Here is a 13,136-nt window from a genome sequence, read left to right on the forward strand (position 1 = left end):
CCCCAGGTCCCATCCCTCCTCTCTTTCCAATCCCCGCCACACACACCTCTGCTCTCCCCCAGGTCCACTCCTCCTGTTTCCCTTAAGAAAAGGGCAGGCCTCCCAGGGACATCAGCCAAGCAATAAGACTAGGCACACATACACACACCCTTGTTTTAAGGCTGGGTAAGGCAACCTAGTAGGAGGAAAAGGGTCCCAAGAGCTGGCAAAAGAATCAGAGACAGTCCTGCTTCCACTGTTAAGAGTCTCATAAGAAGAGCAAGCTACACAACTATAACATATAAACAGAGTGCCTAGGTCCGACCCATGCAACCCATGCCTGGTTGTCAGTCTTAGCCCACTCTCAACTCTTCAGTTCCCAGCACACATATCAGGTGGCCTACAGTCACCTATAACTCCAATGCTAGAAAATCTGGCACCATCTTCCAACCTCTGTAGGCATTAGCACACATGTGGTATATAAGCATGTGGTAAATAAAAATTTAAAAATAAACCTTTTAAAATTTAAATCTTTTAAATACTTTTTTAAAATGATCAGCATCATGCCCATTCTAGAATATTTCCTGAGCTGCTTCACTCCTCAACACACACACACACACACACACACACACACACACACACACACACACAGAGGAAATTTCTTTTCCTTCTATAGAATCCCATAGCACCCTTCCGTACAAAGCATGGCTATTCTAGATGAACTACTTGAGGGCAAAGATTATAATTTGTGTCCTTTATGTTCTAAGATCCTGGTGTTTGTTCAATAAACAGTTACTAGAATAAAAATAGCTGAAGCTCGAACAGTTCTGTGAAGCTAGGAACTGTCATCTGGTTTTGGACACTAAAATATTCCAAGTGTCTATGACAATAAATACTTTTGAATGAATAAACTAGTTAAGGAATAATGTCCTACCTGGCGAGGAGGCTGCAATCCCATTCTGTATGATGATGTCTCTTTTGAATGGAGGGCAGCTCCTACAGCAACTCGAGGAAAAGGGAAAGCAGAAGCCTGTTGGCCCAGGACAGTAGAACCTTGGGCGTGGAAAAGTCGATCTCTCAGCTGCTGAACTGCTGGCTAAAGTAGTAATAAGGAAGAGCTGGGTTAGGAAATGAAAGCCAGCAAGCATCTTCTCTTACATCAGACTTTGGATGACTGTTTATGTATTCTTTAGTAACCCAAAGAGACCCAAAGTTCCCTGATTCCTGCCAAACACTTGCATGCCTCCCTCCTGGCGATCCTCTGAGCCGGGAGTGCCCCACATGGACTTCTCTCTGAAGGTTTAATTCAGCTGTTTTAGCCACTGGAAAGCCTTCCTTCACTTCTCCCAGGGAGGCCGTCTCTTCCCTGCAGTTCCACAGGGCTCAGTGCAATCTTCTGTGAGGACACTAAGTTACTAATAGGTGATCTCTCCCAGCCAACTGTGGGCTGCTAAAGGAGAAAGATCTTGTCTCTCCTAGGCGCTACAGCACTGTATGGGATGTAAAACATGGCTGTGCGTGCTGCTGGATGGATGAATAAGATGATGTGTTCTTTATCATGGCCACTCTCACCTGGATACAGTCGCTGGGTAGGAAGTTCATGGCAACGGCCAGGCTGCCCTGGGCTGCCAGGAGACTGGCATACTGGGTGAGCCTGTGTGTTGTGGCAGGACCTGGGCTCATCTTGTTAGAACCCTGAAGGAGCTCCAGGCTCCTGCTGAGGACTGTCACCTGCTCCATCAGCTCCTGCAGGGGCAAGGATGAAGGTGATCACGTTTTCCACGCACGCCTTGCTCTGTCCCAGTGACTCATTCAGGAACGCCATACCATGGAAAAGAGCACTTGGACATACCATGGCGAAGGCAACAGACAGTCACATGACAGAGACATGACGGAGAAGGCTGCACTCCTTACGCTAGGAAGACTGGGCTCAGTGGGCTGCACCCAGGCCTCGGGTTTCTATGCATCTGCCTCTTCTTAGCACCTCTTTATCCCTTCCCAGTGTATGTCATCAACCAGACTCTGATGGGTGTCATAGGAGACTCCCCACAAGCCTTCACCTTCTCTGATTACCCACAGAACACCTGATACAGTTTAGGTCCATGGGATGTTTCAGAGAAACTATCAAATTTTGGATTGACTTACACGATGAGTCCTTGAATGGGAACATTTTCTGAAGGCTCATCCTAGGGAATAAGGTGGTTATTCCTGACATTAGGCACTGAGGGCCCTCTGCTCTTCCCTAACACTTGGCTCTAGCTTACCCAGATGTCTCACCTCTCTGATCTGAACAACCCTACCACTTGTCTCTCCTAAAAGCCTGGAGTGGCCAGAACTCTGTAGAGAAGAGGTACCTGCAGAGCCATGGGACTCCAGACTGGCTGGAACTTTGCCCAGCTCTCTACCAGCCGCTCCACACTCCCTGAGCACACATAGCAGAGTCTGGCTTCAGAGGTGAGCATCCTGCCTCCCTCCTGCTCCATGCGAGTTCCCAGCATGTCTGCGGAGAGATGCAAACTTGTTTACCAACACAGTTTCCCTATGCTATACTCTCCCTGCACATCTGGAAACTAGTGGAAGACTGTGAGCTCTCAGATAAGAGTCCTCAATGGCTTTAAGACAACTCAGGGGAGAGAGATGGCCCCATGACAAAGAGCATATACCACTCTTACAGAGGACTTGGGTTCGATTTCCAGAACCCACTCAGCAGCTCACACCAAACTACAACGTCAGTTCCAGGGAATCTGTCTACTTCCTCCTTCAATGGGAACCAGGCATACACATGGTACATTCACTTATATATATGCAAGCAAAATAATCATAATATATAAATAAAAAATAAAAGATAAATCTTTTAAGCTAAACTTGCTCTATAGAGACAAAGAGTTTGCCTCGTGACAAAGAAATAAGACAGAACATAAAGGATGCCTCCAGGAAACAAGAGGCTTCAACCCCTCTCCTGGCTGCGCCCTTCCTTCTGGAGCCCAGGCTGGCCTGCCCTCTGCCTCCTCTTTGCATAAATCTGTTGCTGCACGCTGGAGTCACACCTACCACAGAGCTCAGGGAACTTCTCTGGCCCTGAATATGTCAGTAGCAAGGCCAGTGCCTCTCTCCAGTTCTTCAGGCTACAGGTACATACTAGGTCCTTCCAATTCTTCTTTACAACACAGGCTAGAAGCTGTACTGGGCAGAAAGGGAGAGACCCTCAGCCTTCCATCCAGCACAGTCAGCAGGGATGTTCCAATAGAGCCACTCATGTGAGAATGCTCAGCATGGCTAGCAATGAAGTAGGGGTCATTAGAGTAGAGACAGATAGACTTCACACACCAGTCCCAAGGGGCATCCACCTGTCCAGGTCCAAGCTATCCCTCCCTTCTTCTCCTGAGTGACCGGAAGTACCGAGGAGGTTTTGGTTTTCCTCTTGGCTAGGTAGCGCTCTTGGGTCCACTTGAGCAGCTCTGCATCCCCAGCCTGAGCCAGGATGATAGCATCAGCAAAGTGTTCTTCTTTCAAACACAGCTCTACAGCAGCCCGCAGTTCCCCGAGCAGCAGGGCCTGGCTCAGGAGTCCATCAGTGTCTGCAGACAGTGCATCACCTCCTCACTCACTGGCCCTCACATACTCGCTTCCTGCCCAAGGCCCACAGTACGTCCCCCCTCTGGTTCCAGAGGGCAGTTGAGGTGTGAAGGCCTCCTCTGTGACATATTGGAAGCACATCTGCAAACTGTCTCTAACTCAGACAGTCTGGATCCACAAAACCCCCACCCCTCCACATGCTTTACTTCTGGGCGACAGAATGTGGTATCCTAGGGATGCCCTGGGCCAACTCTAACTTTCTAAAACAGGATTCAAATCAGGGAGGGCCTTGTGTGCAGGATCACAGGCAGGATGTGTGCCTGTGTAACATGGGCAAGGTCACAGTTTTGTTTTGTTTTTTGTTTGTTTGTTGTTTTTTTTTTTTTTTAACAAGAAAACTAAGGAATAGGAAAAAAGCCCTTAGAAGAAGGCCATCCATAGAAAGGCCCGGTCACTAGAGAGAGTGCAGCACTCACTAGCTGGAAAAGGCCGACCAGTATTTGACATTTTAGGTGGGAGGCAAGGGAGAATGAGTGACTGTTAAAACCAAAACCTCTGGGCCCATCTGCTCCCATGCAGTGGTCTCCGCTCGTCCAGGGCCAGGGTACCTTCTGTGGTGGGGATCTCCCAGGGAGTCAGGCTCTGAGGTGCCAGCTCATCAAAGAAGGCAGAGGATGCAGAGGCTTCCTCGGCGGTGTGTGTGGAGGCCTGTACACAGAGGGGCAGGTGTGACTGGGTAGGAACTGAAGCCAGAACACAGAGAGCATGCTGGAGGCAAGAGCTCTACCATTTGCGTCCTGGTAGATAAAACTAAAAGAATGCACGGGGGCGGCTTGGGAAGCACCCCGTGGGCTCTGTGTTCTACGCTGGCTCCAAGCGAGCAAAGACTTCTCCAGAAGCTCATTGAGAATAAGTAAGAGGACCAGGAGAATGTTCCCTAGAAGGCAGGTCTCCTGTGCGTCCTTGACTCAGGCTCCCGACCTCCAACCATACCTGGGTGCAAGGGGTGAGCGATCTGTCACTTTTGAGGTCAACTGCCTCAGGCTGAGGGCTTTCCTGTGATTTCGAGTCACTCTTCAGGCATGTGTCCACCTGTGTGGAGACCCTTATGAATGCCAGTTAGTCTCCCACAAGTCTGATGTTCCCCATTCACCCGCCCCAAACTCTCCAAGATCCTTCACCCACTTTTTCAGAGAAAGGCCTAATTCCAGGAGGTAAGCTACACATTAGTGATGGATTAAGGCCAGGTGTCCTGGGGCAGAGTCCCCTAGCAGGATTATGCCTACCTTCTTCTGAAGCTCATCTCTGCTGTAACCTAACAGCCTGAGGAATTTCAGCCTGGAATTGTGCTCTAAGGTCACCTAAGGAACCACAAATACAAAAACATTTCCATCAAATGAATGTAAACGACCGTTCTCTACTGTGAGGGACATCTGTACCAGTGTACCCTCACAGACGGCCCCACGGACCATCCAAGTACCCTCAAAACAGCAGCACCACCTCTTACCTTTCTTCCGCGCTGGTTTTGATTGGGCCGTGGACAGTATTATCACACCCTTTGCCACACTGACATGAGAACTGTACCTTCAATTGACTTCCTAACTTGACTTCCTAACTAACCCAACGAGAGTAAAACACTGGCTATTTAGAGGACCTACTGCTTGTAATTGATTGGTTAATGCACCTGGCCTGGAACTGGGTAAATTATAAATAACCTATATGAATACCATGTCAGGATTTCTGGCTTCACAGACTATGGGTACTGGACGTATCCCTAAGGGGACTCTGAAACTGACACTTGGCTGCTTTTCTATCCAAGCAGCTTGCAAGCCAGGGCACCTCACACATTTGTCTGTGTCTACCTGGATCATCTCTTTGCATCTGAGCTGCCCGGGGAGCTGAAGGGAACTCTGAATTGTTGCATGAAATACTGAAAAACCACACCACACAAGAGTGCCACCGACACTGCCCTGGTCTCCACACCCTGAGGAGACTGATGCCAAGTGTAACCTGCAGTGGCCCTGGGACCTAAATGCAGGGCTGAGAAGACACTGGCAGAGGATGCACAGGAACAGTGCCCAAAGTCAGCTTCCCACCAAATTGCTGACACCAAGGGCCAAGAAGCAGGCCCAGCCTAGCCCACTCTTTGTTTCTCCCATACTGAACCATAGATTCTGACTATAATCTTTCTTACCTCTCTTGCCCTCATCCTCCTTCCATACTCTTCCTTGGAAATAGCCCTCCAAAGCTCTGGGTATTTTAATTTACATTTATTTACTTATTTTTTATGTGTATGTGTGTAGGCACATATAAGTATGTATACATATGCTTTTGTGTGTGTTTGCATGTGAGTGTGTCTGTGAATGCATGTGTGTATGAGAGCAAGCGAGAGGGAAAGAGATAAAGACAGAAAGAGACAGAGAGGCAGAGAGGTAGTCCCAAGCCTTATGCATGTTAGGTAAGCACTTTGCCACAAGCTACCTCTCACACCTCTGATAAGCACTCACTCCTCCATATTATAACTTGACACAGCAAAGACTAGAACCGCACCCCTGATGCTCAGGTGGAGTGGCCTAACAGGGACCTGCCCTGGGCTACCTCAAACAAATCTGAAACTTGCTTATGTCCATGTATCTCTCCAGTGAACCTTTCCTTTGGTGTGACTGCATGAAAGCATCCACTTTGGCTGGCAAAGTGTCAGGACACCACCAGCAGCAATGGCACACCACCCCGCCCAGCCACTGTAAGTGGGCTCTGAGCTTCTAGAAAAGAGTAAAGACTGTGTCCAGAGGATATGCAAAATCCCGAGTCAGGGAAAAGGGTCGCAGTGTGCTTCTCAGGTCTCCTGGAGGTGATGGGGCTGGAGTTCTGGGTCTCAGGACAGGGCAGCTGGCTTCAAGCCTCCCACCTTCAGAAACTGCCAGAGCATCTTCTCACATGGCAGTGAAGCTTGCTGAATCCTGCTCTGACAGTACTTAAGGAGATTTCCGGATCCCAAGGCCTCCTGCAGCACAGCTGACCGAGTCAGAAATTCTGACTCTGTGATGACTTGACTGATGAAGACAGGGTGTGGGCAAGGCTGTGGCACCCGCTGGACGGGGGAGCCGGGAAGGCCAAAAGTAACCAGCTTTCCCCCAAACTGGCAAGGCAATGTGAGAAAGAAAAAGGTTACATTTTCAAGCCAATAGCTAACAAGATTTCAGAGCAAGCTATCTGTTGAGCAAGCCTTGGAGACTATGGTGGTTCAAATGAGAATAGCCCCCATAGGCTCATATGTTTGAGTGCTCAGTTACTAAGGAGTGGCACTACGTGGGAAGGATTGAGGGTGTGGCCTTGTTGGAGTAGAGGTGGTCTTGTTGGAGGAAGTATGTCACCGTGGTGGATTTTGAGGTTTCAAGGGTCCAAGCCGGGCCCAATGGCTTTCTCTCTTCCTGCTCTACAGATCCAGAGGTAGAGCTCTCAGCTATCATGGCTGCCTGTATGCTGGCATACTTCTCCACTATGATGATAATGAACTAAACCTCTGAAACTGCAAGCAGGCCCCCAGTTAAATGTTGTCTTTTATAACCTTTAGTCATGGCGTCTCTGCACAGCAACAGAATAATGACTAAGACACTGGAAACCAACAGAAAGTTGCTAGGATGAAACAGGATCAAGAATTGAGGGCCGAATGGATACTATAGCAATCTTACTATCACCAGCTTAAAATGTCACCACATGGTACTCTCTCCCACTTCCCAGTTCAGTACCACCGTCTCCCAGCACATGGCCTAAACAACATGGTACTATCACAGACTATATTACTAGAGTGCTTGCTAGCCCTTGTCTTCTTTCAGTCTTCCAATCCAAGGTTTAGAGCCTTTCTCGTTGCTCACAGCACCCTGTTGCTACCCGAGACTGTATAATGGTTTGGCAGACCACAGGAGAATACTTACACTCCTCTGGTATGCATGAAAGCCCCAAAAGTTAGGGCCAAACATGTCTACCCCAGTATCTATCTTTATATGAGCTTTATTTATATGAGTGTTCCACACTCTCAAATTGCCCACCTTACCCGCCTTCTGTGCCTTTACCTGTAACCTTCCCCTTTCATTTCAGCCATCGGACTTCTGGTAGCTTTTGCTTGGGGGATAACACCTGGGAGCTAAGACAGATGCTCTCTGTTGACTGTCAGTTCATCTTTGAAGCCACCTGAGCATGCCCAACGCCTGAGCACACCCACCACCTGAAGATCTTCTGAACCTGGGGACTTTGGCACCTGAACTTTCTTTGCAGTATAATCTAGACACTTGGTTTCGGTTTCTCCTATAAAAACCCTGGCTTTTTCTGAGTAAAGTGGAGCCTTGATTGGGACGCAACTTGGCTTCGTGTTTTCTCTTTGCATTTTAAACCCTCTATTTCAGGTCCTTTATTCCCTCCTGGCTGAGAGAACCCAGTTAGTGAAACTGCAGGCAGTTTCATTTACCTACCATACCACTTCACTTGAGGCAGTCAGACAAATCTGATACTTGGCACAAATCAAACACATGGCACAAAATTAGAATTTTGGTAATTCTTTCTCTGACCATTGGCAATCCTGGCCACACAGTACAGGTCCTGGAAAGCTCTTCAGTCACCAGGCCACACCCCAGACAATAATACCAGAAGCTGGGTGAGGGTAACATCAGTCATTTTGAAACCCTCAAGTTCCTCCAGTGTGTTCCCAGGAGTGGCACGCTGCTCCAGCCCCTGAGTAGTCTTTATTCCCCTTCCTAAACCCCATTCCCTTCATGAAGTTCCCAGCCAGAATCATATCACCTATAGAACAAACATTAGACTGCAGCTTAGTTCTCTACAAAACCACTTAAGTCATTAATTAACATTTGGCAGTGTTAAAGCCTTCTCTGGCCCTCCTGCTTTTGTCTTACAAGTAAGACACTGAAGTCCTGAGGGGATAAATGACTTCTTTAACCTAACTGACAGCAGAGCTATGACAAGAACTCTTCACTCCAGCGCTCCAGCCATTTCTGCTGCTGGTGGTGACAGTCCTTGGGGATTTCAGCCCAGGGCATGGGCACGCTAAGCAAGACCCCTCTTGAGCTACACCCACGGTGCTCACTCCTGGTATTTTAAGAAGGCATTCCTTCTTGAGCATGCTAATCATTTCTTTGTAATAAGACCACTGACTCTACATGTAAAAATGTCTCCTTTTTTTGTTTTTTTTTTTTATTTTTAAAAAGATTTATTTATTATTATATGTAAGTACACTGTAGCTGTCTTCAGATGCACCAGAAGAGGGTGTCAGCTTTCATTATGGGTAGTTGTGAGCCACCATGTGGTTGCTAGGATTTGAACTCAGGACCTTTGGAAGAACAGTCAGTGCTCTTACCCGCTGAGCCATGTCATCGGCCCCCCAAATGTCTCCTTTTAGACATCCTTTCCCTAATCAAACCCAGTAGCTAAAGTATTTGTTAGGCACTTCAGGACCTTCTTGTTCCTCAAAGCATTGGTCCTCAGACTAGCAGCAAAGATAGCATCTGGAAGCTTGCTGGGAAATTGGATATCTTGAGGCCTGAATCAGAGCCACTGAACCAGAACCTGAGCTATAGTAAGATCTTCAAGTGACCTTTATTCACACTCGAGTTTGAAAAGCTCTCCTCTGCAGCTATAAAAATCGACAAGGTAGAACCTAGCCTTAAGGAATCTATTATTAGGGTCTCCAGACACATATGATATGCTGTATATGATATATGCCATACAAAATATAATACAGAATTACAGGAGTACAAATGTCAATAGAATGGAGCTAAGGTTAACTGGGATAAGGATGGAGGAGGAGGTGGTATTTCAGGATGAGGTCCTCAAAGTCCACTACGGGATTCAGTGGAAATGGGAGAAGCTGACGGATAAGATACAAGAGAGGTGAGGAGTTGTTCATGGGGCAGAAATGAAGTCATATGTAACTGAAATACAAGGAATGTATGAGAATGAGAAGGGAAAAGTCACGGAGAAGGTAAATGGAGCCTGAGCATGTTTAGCCTTAGGTCTATATGGCAGGGGAAGCTCAAAACCTTTGGGTAGACGGACAGCAGGATAAAATCTGTGTTTTTCTTTCCTTCCTATATTCCTTGCCACCAGTCCAGATATCTAGGAGTTACAGAAACCTCAGGAAGAATCTCAGGCTCTTTATCATAAGCATAAGGTCTAAAGCAGTAGATTTCTCTTCAACAGGATTGGCAGATGAGCCAGATTGCAGAACGGTGAGGGTAAAGGGAGAATCTACATTATGCATCTGCTTGAGAGGCAGAGTGGAATCTGATCTGAGCATGCACTGGGAACAAACCTCCTGAATGTGGCTCCTTGCTGGGCACACGAGAGGCACTGCACACAAACGCTGCACACACTGCTGGCACTTACAGCAAATGAAACGCCTGCCGGCCTTCTCATCCACTTGGGGGGCTTCTTCAATGGAGGAATTAATGACGTGTGAGCCACGTGCTCAGGCACCTGCAGTGGTGGGAGAGGCTGGCCTTTGCTAAAGGAAGAGGAAATCTAGAGAGAAAGGCCACCCGTGTCACCAGTATTGAGAGACATCTCAGGGAAGAACTCTTCCTACAAACTCAGTTTTGAGATGAATCCTTGTGATGCCCAATTTGACCTTCTGGGGCAGACTCCCACAGTCTAGGAGATGGGGTTAAGGCTGAAAGTGGATGGGAGACTCTGGTGTCTAAGCCTCTTGGCCAGCGATATTTAAAGTCTGCATTGGAGTGTGACGGCAAAGTAGATACACAGCAGAGAGGGAGCTATGCCAGCCCATAGTGTGAGACAACAGACCCAAAGTAGAGGTCCATCGTGAATAACAAGAGGTTAGATGCTTCCTTTGAGGAAGTCAGGAACCTAAGACAAGATAGAGCCCTCTAAAACCCACAGCCTGGCCTCCCTCTCTCTTCAAGAGCTCCCATTTCTTCTCAATCTATGTGCCCTTCTCTCCTCCCTCCAGCACTCTCTACCAAGCCCTTCAAACCTTGTCAGCCTGCCTCATGTGCGGGGCTTCCCAGCTCCTACCCATCACAGAGTACAAACTGATCCAGCCGTCAAAGGAGACAGCAGAGAACACCGGAGGGTTCGCAGGGCACCACTGAATGTCAAAGCACCAGCTGCTCTGTGTGGGTAGCTTGTAGACCACCTGCCACAAGAAAGTGCTACCATGAGGAACCATAATTGACACTGGGACATGTAGCTGGGATTCCCCTGCAATCGGGTCTCCATTACAGCATGCCCATAGCAGGACCGGCCTACCTCACCACTTGACAGGTTCCAGCAAAAAATCTGGTTGTCTTTGGCAGTGCTAAGCAGCAGTTCAGCATCCGCCTGGTTCCAGGACATCGACAAGATGCCCCTAAAAAATGAAAACAAAGAGAACCAGTGTTTGTGCAGCCAGCCCTGAGTGGGCCCCTTGTATGTCTCAGATATGGCTCTAACAGATGATCTAACTTAATTTTTCAAAGGAGAAAACGAAGCTTTGAAAAGTGAGTATCTATTAGACCGTGGCCTAGCCAAGGTCCACAGCACAGCACAGCCCGAGCGCTATGCACTGCACCACCCTGCTGACTTTCAGCAGTGAGAGTAGAATCATCAATTAGTAGGAATCATTCAAACATCCATTCCTGGGACACTTTTAGCCCCTAGGAAAGACCTAACTCTCAAAAGTCCTGAAGGAGGGGCCTGGAAGACACTTCAGTTGGTGAAGTGCTTGCCGTCCAGGTGTGAGGACTTGAGGTGGGTCACTAGCACCCATGTAACAAGCTTGGCAAGTCCATATAATTCTGGGGAGGCAGAAGCACAAGGATCTCTGGGGTTGAGTGGCTAAGCAACCATCCCTAGTTGGCGAGCCTAAGACTCAGTGATGAGACTGTCTCAATAAACATGTAGACATCTCCTAAGGAACAAAACACACACACACACACACACACACACACACACGACAGAGAGAGAGAGAGAGAGAGAGAGAGAGAGGGAGAGAGAGAGAGAGAGAGAGAGAGAGAGAGAGAGAGGGAGAGAGAGCTAAAGGAAGAATAAAGACAACGTGGGCCCCTGGTTAAAATACATTGTGGACCCGCTTCCTCTGCTGTGGGCCCAAGAACTGCAGCTTTGGGGACAGGTCTTCCTGGAGAGATAGGAGCCAAGCTGCTTTTACTAAGAGGTCTGGCTGGAGGCTCCCCACTCAGAGAAATGAACACTGTTCTCAGAGCAGAACCTAGGACCCTCCTAGTACAGGACAGATGCAGCAGGGAGAGGTCTGTGGGTCTCTGAAAGAAGGCTGTGGAGGAGATGCTGGGACCTGACCTCTTCCTACTTCTCTTTTGCTCCCTCGCCATGTAGTGAATGGCTTTTCTCCCTATACACTCCTGCCATAATTTGCTGCCACATCAAAGCCCCCAAACTAAGGACACTAATCAATCATGAGCAGAGAACAAAGCTCTTTCTTTATAAGTTAATTACCTCTGGAAGTTATTATAGTGATAGAAACTAACAAGGGTCAACTGGCTCAAATATTTCTCATGATCTATCTCTGGAAGTTATATGGAATCCCAGCTCTTCCCCATAAGCCTAGGCTCCAAAGGAACTCCTCTTAGTGATACAGCTATGTCCTCTGCAATGTCTTTGAAGCCATGGAAGATGTCCGTGGCTAACTGAGGCCCAAATGTGTGAACAGAGTTTGAGATGTTACCTGCTGTGGCTCTCCAACACCTTCAGGGGGGAGGAAGCAAAGCGCAGGTCCCACAGCTGAGTCACTGGCAGCCGGTCATCCTCTGAGCACAGCACTAACTGAGTGGCTACGTCTGGGCTCCAGGCCAGGCCTGAGCAGTTCATCTGTTAACAAAGATGATCCCAGTGGGTAATGTAACCTAACCCCTCAGATTATGAACCCGTTCTGCCCAGTTGGAATGAGACTACTCTGAGGGTACCCTATGTCTCCTCAGCAATAAGTGGGGGGCCATGAACAAACAAGGAATGTGACAAGAATCCAGGTCAGCTGCTTAGCTTCCCAAGCATTCACTTGTTTATAAGAACTCTGCTATGGGGCTGAATCCACACTTGAGAATGGATCCCCGTCCTGAGCAAGAGCAGCTTTCACTGTTTGGCTTGAGGGAAGCCAGAGAGCAGGCCGTGTTCTGGCCACTACTCACCCGGCTGCTGTGGTCGCTGACTTTAATGACCGGCTCATTCTTCCTGAGATCCCACACAACTGCCTTCCCGCTGGGGTGAGCAGAAGACAGAATGTGCTGGACTTGGCGGTTCCAAGATAATGCTTTAACGTCTTCTGGGGGGTTCTGAGGCAAGACGGTGAAAGAGACAACCTGCCATCCCCTGAATTAGGTGACATCTACCATTTCGCTCCTCCCAGTAGCCCACAGGAAGCTGAAAGGAGGCAAGACGTTCCTCCCACTAACTGCCTCAGGAACTGGGACTACATTTTCCAAGAAAGATGCTTACAGTACGGGGAGGGAAGTGGGAGGGAATGGCTGGCACACCTGGCTTTAGCTCTAAGCCAAAATTCTCCTGAAAGTATAGAGTCAAGATTGAAAAGTACTCCCCCC

At 48.3% G+C, this 13,136-nt stretch overlaps 1 protein-coding gene across 10 annotated transcripts in view; it reads right to left on the reverse strand.

Annotated features, from left to right (window-relative positions):
- Positions 1–13,136, reverse strand: part of Sec31b (SEC31 homolog B, COPII coat complex component) — a 33,650-nt gene that overhangs the window by 9,539 nt on the left and 10,975 nt on the right. For 8 of the 10 annotated variants that reach the window (XM_031390424.1, XM_031390425.1, XM_031390422.1 and 5 more), the window contains 14 exons: positions 12,726–12,869; positions 12,266–12,408; positions 10,834–10,933; positions 10,559–10,720; positions 9,952–10,086; positions 6,464–6,694; positions 4,842–4,916; positions 4,549–4,647; positions 4,164–4,263; positions 3,379–3,557; positions 3,031–3,157; positions 2,334–2,479; positions 1,552–1,725; positions 914–1,075 (listed from right to left, as the gene is read on the reverse strand). In XM_031390424.1, coding sequence (XP_031246284.1) covers positions 914–1,075; positions 1,552–1,725; positions 2,334–2,479; positions 3,031–3,157; positions 3,379–3,557; positions 4,164–4,263; positions 4,549–4,647; positions 4,842–4,916; positions 6,464–6,694; positions 9,952–10,086; positions 10,559–10,720; positions 10,834–10,933; positions 12,266–12,408; positions 12,726–12,869 — 1,977 coding nt within the window. The remainder of the gene's footprint in view (positions 1–913; positions 1,076–1,551; positions 1,726–2,333; positions 2,480–3,030; positions 3,158–3,378; positions 3,558–4,163; positions 4,264–4,548; positions 4,648–4,841; positions 4,917–6,463; positions 6,695–9,951; positions 10,087–10,558; positions 10,721–10,833; positions 10,934–12,265; positions 12,409–12,725; positions 12,870–13,136) is intronic. The other 2 variants (XM_031390426.1, XM_031390429.1) reach the window with 2 other exon arrangements.

Source organism: Mastomys coucha, unplaced genomic scaffold (assembly GCF_008632895.1).
Source record: "Mastomys coucha isolate ucsf_1 unplaced genomic scaffold, UCSF_Mcou_1 pScaffold21, whole genome shotgun sequence".
NCBI lineage: Eukaryota > Metazoa > Chordata > Mammalia > Rodentia > Muridae > Mastomys > Mastomys coucha.